Consider the following 21,598-nt stretch of genomic DNA (forward strand, 5'->3'; position numbering starts at 1 on the left):
AAATATATAAAAAGCAATAATTATAAGAATGTTTTACAACACATCTCGCGAACGTAACAAAAAGTAAAAGCAAAATAAAATATTAAATAAATGTACATACATATCAAACATAATAAAAACAAAAAAAAAATTATTTTCATAATCCAAACGACTTTTGTGTGAATCTGACTAAAAAACTAAACTAAATTAAAATGAAATACATATGTAAGTCGTCCAATGCGCCTGCGCGGTTTTCTTTGAGTAAAATCTGTCTGAAGTGTGATTGTCATGCTGGCAAACGCGGAAAACTGGGCGGCGTGCATTATTGGCATTTTGTACATATTCGCAACGAAAATCCACGAATATTAAGCAATCGCAAATTCCCTGCTAACTACAACTACAACACAAAAGCCAAAGCACACAACGTCATGCGACCTCGAATGCGGTCACTTGGCCGAGTTTACGATGCAACTAAAAAGCAACAGCATTAAACTATACGTTCAGTAAACTATGTAAATAACTGAGAATAAATAATAAAAAAAATATGAAATTAAATAAAAAATACAAAACAGTACAAAATTCAAAATTAAAAAAAAAAACAATACAAAATTCAAAAAAATCTATATTTTAAATACAGTGAAATAGGTGGACATTGGCGGGACCAGCCTTTCTGTGCGGTAATAGAGTTGTACGCTTAATAGACTGTCCTAAATAAACATCAAAAAATGTTGGGATCGGCCAATTAGCGTCCGTTTGGTAGAGCTTTCACTGTACTCTTGGGAAGAATATTTGAAAGTGATAGCAAGCAAACCTTTTGTATGAGATCCATGCAGTCGAGTATGCCGTCGTGCAATGGTGTGAGTAGCGAGTCGGACACTGAGGACATTATATATGGGACGGCGTCAGTTTGTACGGGTATACAAACCGCATTCGTCAGCACAATGCAGAATTTTTCAAAGTCCTCCAAAGTAAACCTGCAAGCAGAAATATTAAACTCAAGTTATTCCGATTATATGTATGTGAGCTATGTTGTGCGCACCTTTGGTGGATGTGCTGGAAAATTGCCGGGAAAATTTGTATCAAAGCGGTTAAAAATGCCTGGCTGGGTACGTAGAATTCCTCCTGGGTGTCGTTGTTTTTCGTTGTGATCTTTGTGCTCTCAATGCCAATATTTAGCCAAATATTCCAAGCAATCTTTTCGAAAAAGAATAACGGGAGTTATTAGCAAATATGAAAATAAAGTGACACAACAACAATTCCCATGACAGTCGTGTCTAAGTAACCGGAACGGAACCGGTTTTTAACCGACCAAGGACCGTCAACACGGCACCATTCCTCGAAATTATTGCAGGAATGTTTTCTGCCGCTACAATAACAACAACACTTACCGTCCAAATTTCATCGTCTTTAACGCGTGTAGTCTCCTCGTCCGTGAGAGATGCGGCTTTATCCGCATTATGGTACATGATTTCTTGTAGCGACTTTAGCGCGGCCAAGGAGACTTCGCCATTTTTACTCAATGCAGCATTTTGGATGAATTCCAAAACTAGCGACCAAGCGCGATCGAAATCACCCAACATCTGCAATAGCTCACGCTTGGTGTTGAATACCTGAAATGAATAGGTGACTTAGAATTCGTTACAGATGCTCAAAACGCTATACATACCCTGCACACGCCGGAGAGCGTGAGCACTTGTGTCTCCGCCCACTGCTTTTGGGCAGTGTTACGCGAGTGGTGTATCAGTATATTGCCGCTGGCATCGACTTTCTCATTACTGGCCGAACTGGAGAGCGCACGCACATTATCCAACAGTGGGAATAAAACCTGCCAAACCAATGCTTGCCATGTGGGCGGATTCAGTAGGCTGCCGTGCGCCGAAATGGTTGAGAAGAGCGTTTGTCCAGCCGATTTGCGTACCGCAGGACGCAAGTCAACGCACAAATCACCCAATTTGGCATACAAACACATCCAGAGCTTATCGAATTGCGGCATTTTCACTGTGCCTGGAAAATCCGGCAATATAGCCACCTCCTCCACTTGGCTCGACATTAGTTTATCTTGATTTTGATTGAAGAAATCGGAAATGTTCCACTGCGTACGAAATATAATATTAAATGTTTGCGTATTAGATAAAACTTGCAAGGGACCCACCATCAAACCGATCGCTGTAAGCGAAATATTCAACTCTTGTGTTTGTGAACCAAACTTGGCGGCAGTTCGAATGCACAGTGGCAGGCAACGCCAAGGCATAACCGTTAAAAAGTCGGTGATCACCAACTGCAGACACTGGAATGCGGTGCGTATCAATGGCTCGCTGAAATTACGAGCAGTCATTGAAAAACTGAAATATTTTTGCATTTAAGGTTAATACACGCACCCGTGATGCTCATTCACTGCGCCAATAATCTCGATTATTGCCGGCCAACCGAAAGACAATATTTCGCCTGCGCCATTCAGTATCTGCAGCACACAGTCTAGCTGTCGCTGGCGTACATCTGCATGCATAACTGTCGAGAGCTCCGATAGTGGACTTAGCAACATCGTTTGCAGCTCCATGTTTTCCTTTAACGGTACGGTATGTTTAAACTGCAGCGCGGACTTAACCAAGTAGGTAATGGCTTCCACACCCCATTCGCGCATGCGTATGTGACGATGTTGGCAAACCTCCAGCAAGTGATTGGTAAGCGGACGCCAAAGAACCTCAATGCGTGGCATATTCACCAGGCCAGTTTCAAGTAGTTTAGCGACGGCAAATAAGGAGGGCTCCTGGTAATAGCCAAGTGTGGTATTGTTTTATATAAAACATGTAAATGAAATATTTGCTTACCCTATTGGCATAAGCGAGCTCCATGGCTTCATGCGAGAGCTTGCATAAAGCATCGATCAGGTGATGCAGCGCTATATCATTCAAACACTGACTGGATTCGAAGAGCTGACTCAGCATTTGTGACAGCACAGGCAAGTCGGCCATAACTGCCGTTTGTATGCCCACATTTGCTTCCACAGCGGGCTTTGGGAATGCCTAAGTTGTAAAGAAAAAACATATAAGCATGGTGTTCATCACTGAAAATACTCGAAATCACCCAAACTTGCACTCACTTGCAAACTGCCGCCTGTAGAGGGCTTCAAGCCCAAAATCCATACCAGATGTTGTAGCGTCTGCAGCACTATATGCCAAGATGTGCCGAGTATACTGCCGTTATTGCGCGCCAAGCACAAAATAGCACGCATACACTGCAGATTTTTATTGGTCAACATGACCGGCGCTTGCATTATGCTGTGCGGGAGCGATGCGCTAGGCAATGGCGTACCCACAGCCACGATTTGTTGTCGAAATTCACCCTCATTGCAAGTGTTCATGAACTGGTTGTTCAAATCTTGGCTATTGCTGCGCGCATGACCTGCGAATAAGAAATGCGTTAAGTGCGTTTTCATGCATTGCTAAATATATGTTAAGCTCTGTACTACCACGCAAATCTGCATCCATGTGCGCATTGTTGGCAAATATTGCAGCTGCATAGTGCGGTGGGAAAGAGGCACGGCACATGGATATTATGAAGGCGTCACGGGGGCCAAGCAGGTCCAGTAGACCACAGAGTGCTGCATAACTCTGCATTGCCTTAAGTATGTTATCCGTTGTGCCTTCGTCGATTGAGGCATCTATTAGTGGCACGAATGCGGAAAGTAAGCCATTCCAACTGGAGTTGATCAATTGTACGGAGAGCGGCTTGTGCTCCTCTTCTGTGATAATATCGGCATTGTGAATCGCTTGTTGCTGCAGACATGAAATGGGAAAATAAAAGTAATAATAAAACAATGTATTTTTCGTGTGGACAACAAACCAGTTCGGGTGTTCGTTGTATGACGCAGCCAATGGAGCTGGTTACGTCCAAAAGTATGGCGTAAGCCACAGAAACGCCATAACTGTCTGGTATGTTGGGTGCCTCCAACTTATCCAACATCTCCAAACTGTAAAAGAAAAGCAGAATTTGGTTATAATGAATTAGTTGCCGTAAATATTTATATATTACTAGACGGCTTTTGCCACACCAGGTGCAAAATTGGTGACTAGTGATAAGTAAACGCCACGAAACATGAAGCCGCATTGATTGACAGCATTATGCGCAGTTGTGGGATTATTTTGATTAGCAGCTGGCAGCTGTCCATTTTGCACTACGAAAAACGAGAAATTAAAAGGTATAACACTTTGCAGTTCTTTAATAACATATAGCACACGTACAAGCTGCCGCATTTATTAACGAATATCGCACGAACGTGCCCAACGCTGTGATCATGTCGTGTAAAATATTTGTGGCATGATTTTTCAAATCGTAGGATTTACAAAAGAAAGCGATTAAATTTGGTTTTGTGGCCAGTTTATGTATGACTTCCAATGCCAAGGCGCGTTGCCAGTGCGGTTTGTCAGGATCGAGAAATTTAATTATCAAGGAAAGGAAAATTTCACATTCCGTGACCTAAAAAGCGAATTTGATGGTTTACTTTAAATATTGTATGCAAAAGAAATTACTTATATAAAATTCTTAACCTACCAATATCGTGTGGTACTTCTGTATGAGTATTGCCACTAAACGCAATAAACGCATGCTGATGGGAAAATATGGTTTATCGTTAGGGACTGCTGTATTGCCGTTATTGGGCGTCGGTAGCTGGCGATGCTTTACATTTGGTGAGAATAGTTTAATTACTAATGCACAAACGCGTTCTTTCAGTAGCAAACGAAAGTCGTTATTCTAAATGTAAAGCATATGTCTGAATATACTAAATTGAAATAGTTTATTGCCAGAACATTTACCTCATGAAAAACTGCGCTGAAATTAGTTAATACTGCCTCGAGTAGTTCTAAGCCAAAAGTGCGTGTCATTTCAGTCATGCCGATAAGCCAATACGGTTGATCGGCATTTACTAGCTGCACGAGATCCTAAAATGGCTTTTTCGTTAAACAATGCAATAGTTATAATAGGTAAAACATTAACTTGAAATAGGAAAAATGCGTCCGCTGCAAAGGTCTGCATTTCAGCACTTGCTCCAGCACTGTTATCAGTGTCCAATGTTTCTTTATTTGCATTTTGATTTATTCCCTGCAGAGATGCCATAGAGTTTTTTTCCAAGTATACACGTTCAAAAACCAAAGAAACAAGTTGTCGTATGGTAGCACCTGCCGTGTTAACAATGGTGGAATTTTTGGTGTAATGTAGTCGAAAACATAGTACAAGCGATTTGGCTAATGTTTCGCCATGAACCACCGTGTTGGTAGTTAGCAAGAGCGTGACAGTTTGCAGGACCTTAACCTCTTCTATATTATTTTCCATAAGCATCCACAATGCATCGGTTATGTAGCGTGCACCCTTTTGATCAACCACCTGCTGGGTGATAAGCCGTTGCATCATGCCCAGACAATACTGTAATATACAACTTTAATGTTAGCAAAGGTAATCACATTTAAAGCAGGTATTGATAAGATAGTAGGCAATAGCCGCGGCAAACACATAGATATCTACGTGCATATATTTATAAGCAACCGTTAGGGGAAATGGCAAATGACTCACCTTAATAATTTTAAGGTCTTTGGTTTCGCATCCTTGCACAAGCGGATACAGAATTTGGTTTACCGTGTAGTAGACAGAAGTTTGTTGATTATTACTTGCTGCACTCAGTTTGGAAATAGCCTCTTCGCATGACTGAATAGACAGAAATTAAAMAAAAAAAGGATTAGGAATATGAATTAGTTTTCAATCAGAAATCACTGAAAACCTGAACATTATATTGTATTGTATGTGAAATCGTGCATTTTTATTTACTAATTATACCCCATTACTTTATATAATATATACATATGTATATATGTAGATAGATATTTGAAAAAAGCCAGTAATTGATGTGAACGAAAAAACAATGACAGCGTTCATATGTATGTATATCCACATAACTCCAGTGGGCAACACCACCCCCTACGCACGCCGCACCCAGTTGTGACACAACATTGTGCCCTTGTATGAATATTTTGCTTAATTAATTTAATGGGAACGTGTTATGTTTATTTTCTAACCTCCTTTATTAATGGATACTTCTTTTTAGTTTCCAGGGAAAGTGTTTTAAAGTCTGCACGCAAGGCCTCAACAAATTTATGCACCGACTCATTACCACCCGTCGAGGTGCGTACGAATGACATTTTCACGTCTTTTTATGTTTTAACAGTTCACAAATAAAATAATAGTTCTTTTCTGCTGCTTTTTACTCTCAGCATTACAACAAAATTGTTTTGTTTTATCTATAAAATTCCAAATACACTTTTCTTCCAACTGAAAACCCACGAAATTTGCCAGATACGTATTTTTTTCTGTTTGTATGGTTGTGTTGTTTTTGTCCAATTTGACAGCTGACGTGACAACATTCCGTTGAAGAGCCAGTGTAGTTGCTCACAAATGGCCAAAAGCAGGGTTACCAGTTCCATGTAATTATAAAATAAATATGTAAACAATACCGAAAGGCGGCCGTGATAATGAAGCAATAAACGTTTGTGTGTATGTGTGCAAGATAAATATTTATTTATAAATAAAACACACATTGATTTTTATTATTTTAATAATAATGCATTCTTTTTGTCACTATATAAATATATATAACTTAATATTTTTACAGGCAATATGACAATACAGCTAACATAAAATACGAAACCTTAACAAAATAAACTTTTATACAAAATAGCAGCATTAATTTTTCCGGAAGCTTAGTAAAGTGGGATATATTTTGTCCAGACACTCCAATATATCCTTACGTGCCTTCGCGCCGGTGAAGACAATTTTGCCATTCACAAATATTAAAAGCACCATACGTGGGTTAACCATGCGGTATATTAGACCGGGGAACAGTTCCGGTTCATATGAACTAAATTGACCATGCATTTGATTTAAATTTTCCAGCCGTATAGGGAATCTCAGATCTACAGTCGCTACGATATTTTGTAACTTAAAGTCTACAAACTTCACAGGATATCCCAACTTTTGAAGTATGCGTGCAAATTTTCTTGCCCCTAAACTTGCTTCAGTCTCATTGCGTGCTCCAGTGCAAATTATTTTACCAGTTCGAAAAATTAACGCTGTGCAGCGTGGCTCACGCATGCGCATTACAACACCATGAAAGCGGGAGGGAGTGTATTCGGAATTGCGTGTGCGAAAATTTATATCCTGCAGATTCAGTTCGCAACCCACAGAAACCGTAGCTACGACATTTCTGAAAAATTAGTGTAAAATATTTTAACTCACTTTTTTAAACGTATTTTGCTTAGGAATACTTACTGCAGTTTGACCTCATGCTGTACATCCTTCGGCTCAACGATGGGAGTTGTAGCAGGCTGCTGTGGTTGCAATGCGTTGTGAGGATTTTGCTACAATTTTGATAGATTATAAAATAAAATCTGCAGAATAATTAATTTATATACTTACTTTATTATTAGAGGTAGTTTGTAACAAATTTCGTAAAGCTGATTCGTTAGGCAAATCCATGGCAAGCTAACCGATATAAACAAAGTCAGCATGTCCGAAAATAAGCAAAACAGGAATGTAAAAATGCCAGCTGTTCAAACAGCTCTTCTTCTTCTTCAGTGCACAAAGCTATCATAGGGTTGCTAGTTTCATGAGACAATTTTTTACCAATATAAAATTTGAAACGGATGAATTAATGGAATTAGAATATGTAAATATATTTAATGAATCATATCTATATAGCAATGACACTTTTATTTTATATGTGAAATAACTGTAAAACATTTTTTTCATCCACGATATAAAATAATAAAAATCTGCTTAAATTTCTTACCACAAATGTATAATTAAATGTTTACTGAATTCTATTATTATTCTGAATGGCTTCATTCTTACTTCCTCACCTAAGAATTCTAATGTTTACAATATTTTGTTGTTATATATAATTTATTCACAGTTTTAATTAGTTTTGATATATTATAATAGATACAATAGAATGCAACCCTGTCGGGTCCAGTTGTTCTCCAAAACCAATTGGAGTTGCATTATAAGTTTGAGAATCATTGAGTGCTTCGGTTGTGAGCAGATGTGAGTGAATTTTCCGGAAAAAATAAAAGTACAAACAAAATATTTGGGTGTGCAAAATTTTCAAGTAAAAGTAATCAAAATTTCCTAGGCCGGTGGAAATTGGAATGTGAGTTTCTATTCAAACTGCTAAGAAGCACGTTGAAGTGAATATTCTGGAAACGCATACGAGATTCGAACAAAAACTATAAAAACCCAGCGGGCATAAATAAAAACGAAGAAGAATATACGAATGACTTGTGCGTGTAGTTTCAAAAAATTCCATTATCTTCAATTTTCATTGTTTATATGAAATGTTGCCTTAAATTTTCAGTAGAGAAATGAAAACTGCGACAGCAAATAGTGTAAAAAATAATTAAAAACAACGGAAAGAATTAATTGTTGTAAGTTGCAATAAAATTGAATCAACTTAATTGCAAGCAAAAAATATCTATTTCGCTCTAAAGAAGTGATTGTGTGATATCCAAACAAAGAAAACTAACTACATCATAGACTCCACAAAGCGAAGAATTGAACTGATTGAAGAGAACAGAAAAAAAAATTAACTAGAACAAAAAATCGCCGGTTAACAGTTCGTTTACGCATGCAGTTTCCTTGTAATAGAATTGAAGATAAAAAGCTAAATATTACTCATTACAAAATCTTGTACTAATTACTGTTAATATTATCAAATTTTTATATAAATAACCACTGTGTAACAGTTCCTTTTTTTGATAACATACTAAAGCTTTATACACATTCTTCGTGCATGCTTCCGGAATTGTTGCTACGCCTACATTTATTCCTTGATGACTTACTGAAATCAAAGAACGAACTTGTACAGATTGTCACCGATTTTACATTATTTTCCTTCGATCATCTACATCTGATAAAACTCATAGCTAAAATGTCAACGGCATTTCTTACCGCCATAGCGGTCATAATGTGCATCCTATTTCGTATACTAAACGTTAACAGTCAGCCGCTAAAACCAAGCGTTTGGTGTTTGGATCAACAGTTTCTGGATTGTATTTATAAAATTGCACCAGTACTAAGAGAACCGTAAGTACGCAGTCATTGTACAATATTCCTAAAACATTAAAGAAAAACTACCTAAACAAAATACGTAATTAACTACAAACGGGAAATTTACTTATGTTAGTTAAGTTATCAAAAAGCCCTCTTCAAAAGATAACATATTATATATTAAAATTTATTACACTACATTGAGTTTATTATTGAGTATGGATTAAACAATTCGACAATTCTAAGAATATGACAGGTACACTATAAATCAATGCATTTATTGCCTTTATCTAACTTTGTTGTTTGAATATTTCCTTACAGTCTTATTGGTCTGGCTTAGTTTTCTAATACTGGTAGACAAGTTTGTTTCTACTTTTTTGCATGAAATTAGACCCATAAACATTATATCGTTTGTGTTCCTAGCTTTCAAATGTATTAGCTAACTTACTACTTACTAACAGCTACCCGAATGAGATAACATATCTAGAAACTTATAGAGACATAAGTATTTTTTATTTTTCGAATGTAGATAAAGTTATAAGCACATATTTGTAAACGTAAATTCATAGTGAAATAATAATAAATAAATATTTAGGAAGTATTGTACATGTTTGTAATTATAACCACTATATGCTGTATATGTGTAACTATAGTACAGACATACATACATATATAATATGTGTAATGTTTACATATTCCTTATGCAAAACACGTACTTCGCATATGAAGTTTTAAAATTCTGACTAAATTAGACACCTGCCTGAACATATATGTATATTTAGATTTTATGTACTCTACCAGCAACTTATAATATTTATGTATGTATATATATATAAATTTATAATATTCAAATAACTCTTGTAGGTGTATTAAAAGAAGGAAAGAAATCTATAGTCGTGTAAAATCAATAATTTTCCATCATCTTTGTCCATAAAAGATTTTTGTTATGTTAATGTGGAGTTTAGCAAGTCGTAACCAAAAATAAATAAAAAGCAGCAGTGACTTTAGTCCCATATTTTAATAAAGAACATAATTATAATTTTAAAATATAAAAAATACTAGCTAAGATAAGCCAATTTTGGTAAATGAAATCAGTATAAATATTAACATTTTTTACATACATACAGGCATATGTAGGGATATGTACATATACATACATATGTACATCTTCAAATAAATTTAGTGTTTACAAACCGTCTTGTGTTTCCGCTATTCAGTTTCATTTAATAAAACGAAAACATCAAGAGGCTGGCGAATTTCCCTCTTATCATTTTTATTAGCAATTTAATTATGTTATTTTAAAGCCCCTAGGAACTATACACACCATAGCACCATTCGAACTTTCTTATTTAAAAATATCAAATCACATGAAATAATATCATAAATGACAATTCTAAAATTTATAATCAGTCGAAGTCGTCTTCAATAAACAAGAATTACAGGCTTTCAAGCTGCCAGCGGAATAAATGTATGTTTTTTGATTTATTGCTTGATTTCCAAAAGAGTCGAAAAAGTTTGCGCAAATAACAAATCATAGAGAACTATGCGTTATTGCTATTTTTTGCAGAAATTTTATGTGTTTGACAACAATTCTCACATGAACATGTTAGTATGTATGTACTTATGCACGCCAGCATGTCTGCTTCAAAACCTGTGATTGACTAGCAAAACGAACAAAACTATTTTAAACGGAGCACATTTTGTATTTAAATTGTTATTGCGAAAAGGCATTGTTGATCGCATGTGTAAAATGCATGAAAATATGTACATGTACATACATATATGTATATGACATAATACTTTAAATGCCGGCAAAACAAATCGTCAGTGGTATATGCATGAACTCATATACAAGTTGTTTTTTGTATATGTGGACGGACGTAAACATGTATATATTCATATGTAAGCTCACACGTCCACTCAAAACAAATCGAAAAGCTGATTTGTATTTAATAACAAAAGCTTGCATAACAGCAACACAACGCTTGCTCCCACTGGTGGCCATATTTGCAAACACTAATGAATGTTTTGGTTGAGAATTCATCAAAAATTGGATTTATAGCTATTCACGAAAACTATTATAGTTTATGGTTTTATTGCTTTAAAGATACAAAATAATTCAGCAAATCTAAGTCAATACTATTTCCTATTTGAAAAATTGTGTATTGCCCATAGGATGACTCATCCAACTGCTTACTACTTTTGATTATTATGTACATAGCCCCAGATATGTCTACCAAAAATCTCCCTTTTAAGTTTATAAATTTTTTTTATCTTTTCCCTAATTTAGACTTAACAAAGTGCATGTAAGAATAATGCTTATTTTTCTATTTCTATTACAATAACGTTTAATGCAATACGATTGGGTTGCCACGTCATTTGTGATGCTACTTTTGTGACTCATTTAAATGTGTGGGTTTTTTGTACTATCAGCCTTTTTTTTACTCCTCGTTTTTTCACAATATGTACATATGTATGTATGTTGTATACATATAGTATTATATTGTAAAATATAGCAATTTTAGACGAAAGCATTACATTTTTTTAATTACTAAATTTTTATGCCGAGTTCGATTATATAATTTATTATAAAATTTCTATGACACACTCAGCGCCTTTTTTTTGTTTTGCAGTTCTTAAGATAAGTGCTAATATTATATGTATATATATATAGAAAAGTAAGAAAGAACTAAATTTGGGTCTAACCGAACATTTCATAGTTTTGCTACTTGAAATGATTAAAGCCGGGAAAATAAATTTAGATGCATAAAGTTTATAAGCTATTTGAGGTCCAAGGATACAATGTTGTTAGGAAAACACACCCATAATTTTATAAAAAAAAAACAGATATTGGTATATGGGGACTAAAGAAATTACTGATCCGATCCAAGCCATTTTTTTACATAAAGGCATAATATTATTAGAAAAATATATATACATCTACCCCTCTCCTTAGCAACTTGTCAATGCCTCTCTCTGCCTATTCCTTCTTCCTTGTGAAGCTATTCCTTTATGGTATGGAGACCCATTGTGTACCAATCGATCGTACTATCCCTAAGCAGTAGCTCGAGAGTGGAATCATTCTATTCAGCTTTGCTGCCAAGGGTAACCTTGAACTTCTTGGTGAAGTTAACCCATATAGTAATGCTGTCCCTTAGGAGAAAGTCCGCTGGAACGAGATTACATTACCTTTGAACACGCTTCTGCAGTCATTTGTAGAAGTGTGTGCTTGGCTACCTGACCGATCACTAGATGAAGTGGAATGCAAGTCATTACAGCTTTGATAGTTCGAGCCCTACCGAAGACTTCGAAGCTTTTGAGGCCCAAACCACCGCCCATATGTGATTATGGGTCGCACGATCATGATGTACAACCACCAAACGATACTTGCCCTCTACTGGCATCCCCATATTTTAATTTAGTGTTTAGTTATGGCATTCATATGTTTTCGGTTAATGACGTCATCCTGATCATTTATATATACATAAATATCTAACTGCAACTAACTCGATTATGTTTAGGTGATACAAACAGTCCTTAGGTGGACAAACCTATTATACTTTGTAGCAACATGTTGGAAGTGTATAAAAATAGCAAATGGTTTCATATACCAAAATCTAGTTTTAAAATAAAACATTTCGTTTTTGTCTTGTTTTGATTTGATATTTCTTGTTTTAGATATTTTAGAAAATCTTTCTTCCTTTGTTTCTAAGTATGTTTATATATTTCTTCTTTGATAATTGCCAAGCTTTCCGTTTTGTACTTTGGACTCTTAGGCTGGTTTATATACATATGATATCATACAATGTATGTGTGTTGGAATGTATCCGCCATTCCCCATTTTTGTGATTGTGCAAATACTAAGAATTAGCATGCGAAAGACATGACCGCTGATAAGATATACTATTTATATGTACATATATATTGTCAGTAAAATAATACAGGCAAACTAACAACTAAATGTAGTAGGTATATCTACATATATATATATATATATATATATACGTTATCTATTCAAATATGTATGTATCTTTGAGGCTATAATAGTTATTGTCATGGAGACAATAGGCACACCTATACCCATATATACATATGTATATAAATGTAAATATCTACATATGTTTGTATATACACACATATATATAGTATATACATATAACTTGTGCCTACGTGGGATGAAAACCTGTTCTTTATTAAAATTTTCATTATCTCAATAATTGTCAATTAACGTACTTTACTACAAAAACAATATAATTATAGGTTACATGCATGAATATTGTCTAAAATTACTATAATTTCCATTAAAAAAAATTTTAAAGATGTATACCTATACAACACAGTAGCATGTTTCTTCTTAGCAGCGACAATAATAAGAATACTACGTATTATTTTCGCAAATTGTATTCACGCATGGAAACATACCAGCTGATCAAATTTGATTCGGACTGGCCAAAAACCATTATTTTCACTTATTTTAATACACATCTGTATTATCGGCTTCAACATTGAGCCAATAAAACAATTAGGGGGTCTTCTGGAGTTTCAGGCTCCCTGTCGCAGAACCGGCAATTTGCACAAAAAGATAGGCATATTTTATACAATTGTTTCTAAAGCTTTCAGTGGTCAGTGGTCAGTGTAGAGTTCGACAAGCAGCATGAGTTTGCCCCTAGGAAGGTTGATTACATATTTAAACCTGCTGAGGTTGCAATCCCCTATTAACAACTCGACAAGTCGCATGCCTTGGAGTTGTTGCCAATACCTCTATCTGCCTACTCCTTCTTCTTGCGGAGCAGCTCCTTATAACGGGCAAGTAATATTCCTTATCGATCATTTGCTATATGAGTTCACGGTGAACTATACCACGATAATTAAAGAAAATGATGGAGCACTATGGCCCCGGAGCGCAGTGTTATGACATGTCTATAGCTTCCTTGTCCGCGTTTCACATTGTTGCGGCGTGGCTAAGGACTGGCCGGCCGATTGCCTTATAGCGTTTTTTTGTCTTTTTCCCAAGTGCTGCCGGCTAGCGACTTAAGGATTCGGCTCTGTACTTTGTCAATAATCGCGGTCCTGTTAGGAGTGAAGAAGGATAGGCACCTAAAATTTTAGGGTTATTGACAGTCGGACGAGGTGATAGAAATTCTCTCTGGAGATTGTAGGAGTTTTGTGATGTAGAAGTTATAGGACTAAGAATCTTATCGGTTTGCTAGCATAGTATAAGTGGCCCAGTCCGAGGCAAAGTTGATCAAAGGTATAATATCTTTTAAGCCAGACAAACGTTCTTCTGGCGACTTTATACTAAATATCTAGCTTTGTTTTTAATCTCCCTCCGTGATTCCAGCAAAGCTACTTTAAACCATTAGATTATTCTTAGATTATCGTTTTAAAATACCCGTTCACTCAAAAGTAGCTTTAATTGTATTATGAAGGATGACTTTATGGGCTTTTTTATTGCGTCATCTAAAGTTCAGATTCGAAATATTTTTTTTGTAGTTCCGTTCATATTTAATATTCAACATTTAATCTATGGTATGTAACATTAATGATTTCTTCTAATATATATATGTTCTAATCTTATGTCCCCTGGTAGACATGTATATAAGTACGTCTGTATTTAGCTTTATTTGCGTTAATTTTTCAAGGCAATTATATTTTTAATATGTTAATGATTTTAAGATTTTCTCATGTTTGAATAACATATACATATACAGAAATTGAGACAATAATTGTATCACATATGTATGTACATATATATACAACCAAGGTCCTAATGACCGATTTTTCGAGAAATTTTACTTTAATATTATATTATTTTTTTGTAGTTGTGTACTTTCCGAGCATCATTTTGAATGATATTGGTCTCATCTACGTAGTATTTCATATCTAACTAGTTCTTCAATTCTTCAGATATTGATCTGTAATTTTACACACATTCATGTTGCTTATTTGTCGGAATCGCTCATACCGGACTTCCGTTCCCACGACAGTCGGGCTTAATAGGAACATACCCACTTAATAAATATTATTTTTCCAGGCATCGCTATAATCTCAGAAGAAATTGTTCAGATTGGGCAACTATAACATATTGCTGCCCTACAAAATAAACAGATCAAAATTAAGTAAACATATTTTTATAATCTTAATGATAAAAAACTGCACCTCGAAAGGGTACTATAGTTTCGGTGCCGCCGTAGATAACTTTTTTCTTCCTTTATTCATTCTTTCTTTGGTAGACTCGCTTTTCTCACATAATACTAAGCCAAAGTTTTTCTTCTACCCGCTCTCAGTGGAATAGGAACGGGTTGGTGCTACCGTCTCCTTGTGTGTTCTACTATTGGATAGCTGGGCTTCGCATAAACTTGGCTAGCGATGAGGCTAAGTCTAGTCTCTCTCTCTCTAATTGTGTGGAGCTTTCAACAGCTATATGGAAGAAGACGAGATGGAAACAGTTTAGCACTTATACATACAATACAGGAGTGCTATTTTTATGGCTTCACGACTGCATATAGTAGTACAAGGGCGGTCTCTGGATTAGCCCTCAAGCTTCACCTAACTTAACATTCACTTCTAGCTCACATGAGCAGCGACCGCAAGCTTCAAAATGTCCATTAAATTCGAAATTTGTTTCAAATCTATGTAGCTATTGATCCACTTCACTTAATGACATAATAATAAGAACAACGATTTCCATTGCACTACATTATATAACTAATGGTAATTGTAGAATTGGATTACACTGCCGCATCCTTTGACAGTACATTTCAGTAGTTTAGATGCAACTACGAGATTCAAAGTCAGCAACAAGGATGCGCACAAATATCGCAAATTATATAATTCAATACCATAACTTTAAGTGTATTGCACAAGGTTCAAGTTCAACGCTACAGCCAAACTGCAAGTTTAGAGAGAGAAGCCATTCAAGCAAAAAACAAAATGAATACCTGAAGTTTTAATGACACAATTCAGCAGCAATAAGATAATTTAAACGTTGAGGTCGCAAAGGAAGTATTCGAGTGGCAAAAAATGTTAATAATTCTATAAATGCTTTACAACAAATGGATATACACCTTCATATACATATATAGGTATTCACTTGTAATAACGGGTGATCCATTTCGACATTCACTACTTTTTTAAAGAAAAAACACAGAAACTTCAAATTTAATGGGGAATGTTTACTATCATTTGAAAGCACATTCTTTGACATTAATTTTCGAAGATAATATTTAAAATGCTGGGCGCGGCTAAATTTCAGATGGTCCATCCGTTGACACCAATTTCCGATGACTCGTTCGCTCATTTTGTCTAGTAACTGGCAAATGATACGCGTAATGTTTTGCTCTAAGGCCTGATTCGAAGCGGAATTGTCCGAATTTACTTACCCCCACAGGAAGAAATCGAATGGTGCGTATCACACGATCTTGGTGGCCAACCGAATCCTTTAATTAATGCGATGTGTGGCACGTAGCGACGTCTTGTTGAAACCAAATTTATTTATAAATTTTCATCAAACAGTCGATTATTATGGCGCGAATCGGTCGCCTTTGACAGTTAGGTTCTCATTTTTTAAGAATAATGGATCGATGATTCCAATGGCCCATAAACCACACCAAACCGTTGTTTTTTCTGAACGAAATGGCAGCTCTTGAATTTGTTTAGCTTGCTCTTCGTTACAAATGCTGCAATTTTGCTTGTTTACATACCCATTGAACCAGAAATGGGTTTCAAGGCTGAACAAAATTTGACTCGAAAATGTTGGGTCTTTTTGGAACTTTTCAAGAGCCCATAGAATGGGGGATGTCACTTCGGCAGGTCGGGGGTCTCTAGTTCTTGCACAAGCTGTATTTTATACGCTTTCAAATTAAGATCTCGACATAAATGTCGCCATGTCGTTCCATGCGTCCGAGTTACTGCGAATGGCGCCGAATCGACTCTCCCTGGTCTTCAACCTCGGCTACTATATTTTCTTTACTACGTGCTGGACGTGATCTATTCGTTCGAATAGACCGAAACAATAAATGATAGGGCTCCAGATGGGTGTTGATGACTGATTATATTGACCAAAGTTTAGCGAAGCGCTCGAAACACATTCTTTACAGAACGTACATTTTCGAAATAAAGTTGAACGATTTGTAAACGTTGTTCAGGCGTAAGTTTTTCCATGATGAAAAGCCAAACAATACTAAACAAAAATAACATGACAGCTTGACACGCCTCACGCCTGATCTGTCAAAAAGGCTATTGAAAAAAGAACATCTACTTGAATCACCCGTTATTATGTACAGAGCTTAAATGCACATTATCTCAATATGCGTGTCTCGTTATTGCTTCGTGCTAAATCGGATGGGATGTGCTGAAGACCTTCAAATAAACAATTTTCTGTAGGGCAAACCCACGCAAAGCAATCAATTTATTACCTATATGTAGTTTTCAACTCGGAAGAATATTTTAATGCTTTGAGAATATTTTTTAGAGCAAAAGTAATATATAATATTGTTCTCGGAAAAATATTTAAATTCTGTGATAATTTTTTAAGAAGAAAAGCACAGTCTTCAATTGAAACTAAAAATAATCTAATATTAAATGAACCAAGCACATGTCTGCACAAATATCCATCACATGTGGATTATTATCGCCCCCTTTCGACAAGATCAACGCTTGTGTATAGCCGGAAAACAATTTGCCAGAGCGGTGTCTCATCTACAAACAATTGCACTGCATTAACTCATTACATACCTACAAACATACATACAACTTGTAAGTGTAGTGCAAATGAAAATGACCGTAAATTGAATAAATTTGTGGAGGTCATGCTACAAGTCAGTAAATTCAACGTGATTCGACCGCCGCAAGAAGGCAAAAAGAGTAGCAATTTTGAATGTCACGTTTTACCACCGATAGTAGTGTTTTCAAAATACAAATTTTATAAGTCGGCTTCTATATATTCCCTTAAGGTGGGTATTTACTTTCTTCAATACTTCTGACTGTTTTTTTTTTTTTTATAAGAAAAGCCATTAACTTCGGTTGTACTAAAGCTGGAATGCTCTTCAAAAAAAAAAAAAAAAAAATTCCATACAAGAACTGCGTTCAGTCAGTTTGTATGACAGCTATATGCTATAGTAGTCCGATCTGAATAATTCCTTCGTAAATTGTCATATTGAAGATTGTACCGTTGTCTTAAAAAATAAGCCCTTCTAAATTTCATTAAAATACCTTGTAAAATTCAAAAATGTTTCCTACAAGGTCCTGAATTTGAACGACACGTTTGTATGATAGTTATATACTATAGTGGTCCGATCTGAACAATTTCTTCGGAGTTTGGTTCCCAAAAATGACCAGCTGCTTGGGGAGGAAGGAGTGTATGCCAAATTTCACATCAATATCTCAAAAACTGTGGTACTAGACGACATATGTAGGCAAAGATGGACGACCGGATATGACTAAATCGKCCCCGCTTTTCTTTCTTCTGGGTGTGACAAACTTAACCCAATCCTTCTAAAAATCAATACTTTTAAAATATACTCAACACTTTCTAATATAAAATAAAATAAATTAAATACTTTTTGTAATATGCTCCCCCGGTACCTGTCATCGATGAAATCAATCAATCGTTTTTGTTAAAGTTTTTCATAGCTATCATGGGAATATAGTCGGTAAAACGGCTGCATTCTCGAAAGTGTATCATTAACTATGAATTAACTTGGTGGTCTTTTAGTAACAGGCCGAACATATGGATTTGAATCCCACGACTTTTAGCCAGCAGCTAATGTGTGCTGATGTAACTAAAACAGTTCTCTCCAAACAAATTTAATTTCTGCAGCAATTATTTTCAAAAGAACCTGCTTACTTAGAAAATAGTTATAATTTTCTTTGTTTATTTTACAGTTATGTTCCCACGCGCTTATGGGGTTTTAGTGGTCACGTACAAACGGTGCTGCATAGCATAGTAGGCCGTGTGAAATGTCCTTGGCCATTGGGCGAACGTGTCTATCTGTTGCTACAGGATGGCTCTACACTTACCTATGATCTCTATCAACCGATAAACGAAGCGGAGGGTAAAAATAGAATACTTCTTATGAAATAAATTTTTTTTAAGTTTTTCCATGTTTCAGATGATGTCACCATCGCGATTTGTCCAGGCATTGGCAACACCTCGGAGAGTGTGTATATACGCACATTCGTACACTATTCACAAATGCATGGCTACAGATGTGCCGTACTTAACCACATTGGTGCATTGAATAGTGTACAAGTGACATCGACGCGCATCTTCAGCTATGGTAGGTGCTTAAAGTCAGGTCCTTCACATACTTAATAATTAATTCCCTTTACTTTTAAGGTCACACGGATGACTTTTCCGATATGGTTAACAATTTACATAAGAAATACCCAAATAGCCGTATTGTGGCTGTTGGTTTCAGTTTAGGTGGCAATCTTGTGACTAAATATATGGGAGAATTAGCAAAGTCAAAACCGAACACCATACTTGGTGGCATATCGATTTGTCAGGGGTACAACGCAGAGGAGTAAGTACGAGAATCTATTTGGCATAAGAGCGACGCGAGAGAGCGCGCGTTCTATCTATGTATATGCTGATCTGTTTGCCGATCAATTGTTTCTTGTAATTTGAAAATTAATAGCAATAAATTGACGATTCTCACTTGCAGAGGTACAAAGTGGCTTTTGAATTGGCAAAATTTCCGCCGCTTCTATTTGTATGTGATGACAGAGAATGTGAAGAGTATCATACTCAAGCATCGTCATGTGTTGCTGTCGGACGAAGTGAAAGCACGCCACAATCTAAACGAACGTGAGATTATCGCTGCCGCTACACTGCCAGAATTAGATGAAGCTTATACACGTCGTGTGCACAATTTCTCGACCACACAGGAGCTGTATAAGTGGAGTTCATCACTGCACTTTTTGGACAATATCGACAAACCAATGATTTTCATTAATGCTAAAGATGATCCACTAGTGCCGGAAGAGCTTCTGCCACCTATTAAAGAATTCGCAAGTGAGTATAAAAAAAAAAAAAACTTACACTAAATAAGCATCGATAGAAGAGACTGTAGGAACATGATCGAAACACTAACTGGTGGTTGCATACGTGCGCAGAATGGGGCTGATAGAACGATAAGACTGTAGGAAATGTTTAGAGCACGGCACCAGGGCAACAATGCAGTATCTCTTGTGCACTTGTCCCGCATGATGCTGTTGGCCTAGACGAAAACACAGGAGAAATGAATTACTTGAACTTAGCAAACATCTTGACGAAATCTTACTGTACAAGGACCTGGCACTTTCCCCTCCATTGTCTGGCCTTTACAATGCCGAGATCTTAGCTTCGGTAAACCAGAAGACGTAACCGAAACCATTAGCCACCTCAACATATTTGTCGTAGGCTCAAAGCGCTTTGTCATTTCAAAGATATAATTATCTATTCCTTAGGAGTTTAAGGCACCACAACTGAGCGGTGTTATAAGTTGTTCAAGTGACATTCCTTTTAAGATCGACCTTATAACCTAACCTTACCTAATTTGACAGCAAATATTTTTTCCATTTTATTGTTATATGAGACACCCTGTACGTTTTATTTATAGTTTTCTTTGCCATTAGTTTTGATACGGTTTGTATTTTAGTTTGCGCAGCTAACGGTAAAAAGCAGTCGTGGCCGAGCGGTTAAGGCGTCTGACTAGAAATCAGATTCCCTCTGGGAGCGTAGGTTCGAATCCTACCGACTGCGAAGACTTCATTTATTTTTTTTTTTAACTTTTTCTTTTGGACTTTTTTATTAAATATTAATTTGTTTGTATGTCTATTTTTCAATATTTAATCACTTTACAGCATCACGCCCCAATGTGGCATACATTGAATTGGCTCATGGTGGACATTTGGGATTCTATGAAGGCGGTTTAATCTACCCTAATCCAGTTACATGGCTGGATCGCACTGTAGTCGCCATGGTTGGCTCCATAGTAATGCTGCATATGGATGCTGTGTCCAGTGCACAAAAAGTTGGTTATGAATAGGTGAAACAACAACTTTCACACGCAAAAATAAGTGGAAATCACACTTAAAAAATAATATATTTGTATGCGAACGAGGAAGGGTCACAGTACAATTAAGTTCTCTAAGCATATACATACATACATTGTATGAACGTAGGAAAAATGCACAAACCATGAACATTTCCTTTGATAAATTTTGTAAAATTGAAATGTTTACTTTTGTTGAATTTTTAATTCGTATTTGTTCATGCAAACAAAAAATCGCATTCGCAAAGAAAAAATTAAAAATAATAAAACAAAATGTTGTTTTCTGCATTTGTTGTTTTTATATAATTGTGCAAATTTAAACGAACTTAAATGTATTTAAAAAAAAAATTATTCAAATACTTTGAATAAAAAAATTCCATTTTTCCTAAATATATTTCAGGTTAAATTAATTGTATGCATTGCCAAGCTGTTATTTATGTATGTCATATTTTATGTGTGTGTAAATTTTTAACATATGCGTATATAAA

At 35.9% G+C, this 21,598-nt stretch overlaps 3 protein-coding genes and 1 non-coding gene across 10 annotated transcripts in view; 2 read left to right on the forward strand and 2 right to left on the reverse strand.

Moving 5' to 3' along the window:
- LOC108976073 (protein MON2 homolog) overlaps positions 1 to 6,349 on the reverse strand; it is a 10,080-nt gene extending 3,731 nt beyond the window's left edge. Inside the window, exons 1-17 of one of the 2 annotated variants that reach the window (XM_018944993.1) lie at positions 6,048 to 6,349; positions 5,548 to 5,679; positions 4,975 to 5,400; positions 4,794 to 4,919; positions 4,531 to 4,731; positions 4,221 to 4,455; positions 4,012 to 4,153; positions 3,823 to 3,949; positions 3,452 to 3,755; positions 3,080 to 3,381; positions 2,808 to 3,002; positions 2,358 to 2,746; positions 2,132 to 2,294; positions 1,646 to 2,071; positions 1,368 to 1,589; positions 1,019 to 1,173; positions 791 to 953 (exon numbers count right to left, since the gene is read on the reverse strand). In XM_018944993.1, coding sequence (XP_018800538.1) covers positions 791 to 953; positions 1,019 to 1,173; positions 1,368 to 1,589; positions 1,646 to 2,071; positions 2,132 to 2,294; positions 2,358 to 2,746; positions 2,808 to 3,002; positions 3,080 to 3,381; positions 3,452 to 3,755; positions 3,823 to 3,949; positions 4,012 to 4,153; positions 4,221 to 4,455; positions 4,531 to 4,731; positions 4,794 to 4,919; positions 4,975 to 5,400; positions 5,548 to 5,679; positions 6,048 to 6,170 — 3,831 coding nt within the window. In that variant the 5' untranslated portion in view covers positions 6,171 to 6,349. Of the gene's footprint in view, positions 1 to 790; positions 954 to 1,018; positions 1,174 to 1,367; positions 1,590 to 1,645; positions 2,072 to 2,131; positions 2,295 to 2,357; positions 2,747 to 2,807; positions 3,003 to 3,079; positions 3,382 to 3,448; positions 3,756 to 3,822; positions 3,950 to 4,011; positions 4,154 to 4,220; positions 4,456 to 4,530; positions 4,732 to 4,793; positions 4,920 to 4,974; positions 5,401 to 5,547; positions 5,680 to 6,047 lie in introns of both variants that reach the window. The other variant, XM_018944992.1, reaches the window with a different exon arrangement.
- Positions 6,350 to 6,602: 253 nt separating this feature from the next.
- On the reverse strand, positions 6,603 to 7,575 carry LOC108976059 (TBP-related factor). The gene is made up of 3 exons (XM_018944969.1): positions 7,444 to 7,575; positions 7,297 to 7,385; positions 6,603 to 7,231 (listed from the first exon to the last, which is right to left on the reverse strand). Exons 1-3 carry the CDS (start codon positions 7,501 to 7,503, stop codon positions 6,712 to 6,714), a joined length of 669 nt encoding a protein of 222 aa, XP_018800514.1. The 5' UTR covers positions 7,504 to 7,575; the 3' UTR covers positions 6,603 to 6,711.
- A 450-nt stretch (positions 7,576 to 8,025) lies between these two features.
- LOC108976049 (abhydrolase domain-containing protein 2) lies at positions 8,026 to 21,342 on the forward strand. Of its 6 annotated transcripts, none has more exons than XM_018944957.1 (7): positions 8,026 to 8,450; positions 8,795 to 9,108; positions 18,958 to 19,127; positions 19,185 to 19,352; positions 19,412 to 19,598; positions 19,740 to 20,089; positions 20,920 to 21,342. In XM_018944957.1, exons 2-7 carry the CDS (start codon positions 8,816 to 8,818, stop codon positions 21,102 to 21,104), a joined length of 1,353 nt encoding a protein of 450 aa, XP_018800502.1. In that variant the 5' UTR covers positions 8,026 to 8,450; positions 8,795 to 8,815; the 3' UTR covers positions 21,105 to 21,342. The 6 variants fall into 6 exon arrangements, with proteins under 6 accessions (XP_018800502.1, XP_018800505.1, XP_018800503.1 ...); XM_018944960.1 differs by having other exon boundaries at positions 8,876 to 9,108; XM_018944958.1 differs by having other exon boundaries at positions 8,026 to 8,176; positions 8,769 to 9,108.
- Trnas-aga lies at positions 20,737 to 20,818 on the forward strand. Its single transcript has one exon. It is a non-coding gene; the product is annotated as a tRNA-Ser (tRNA).
- Positions 21,343 to 21,598: the final 256 nt, after the last annotated feature.

The sequence above is a fragment of the Bactrocera latifrons genome, unplaced genomic scaffold (genome assembly GCF_001853355.1).
Source record: "Bactrocera latifrons isolate USDA-ARS-PBARC rearing strain unplaced genomic scaffold, ASM185335v1 scaffold_72, whole genome shotgun sequence".
Lineage (NCBI taxonomy): Eukaryota > Metazoa > Arthropoda > Insecta > Diptera > Tephritidae > Bactrocera > Bactrocera latifrons.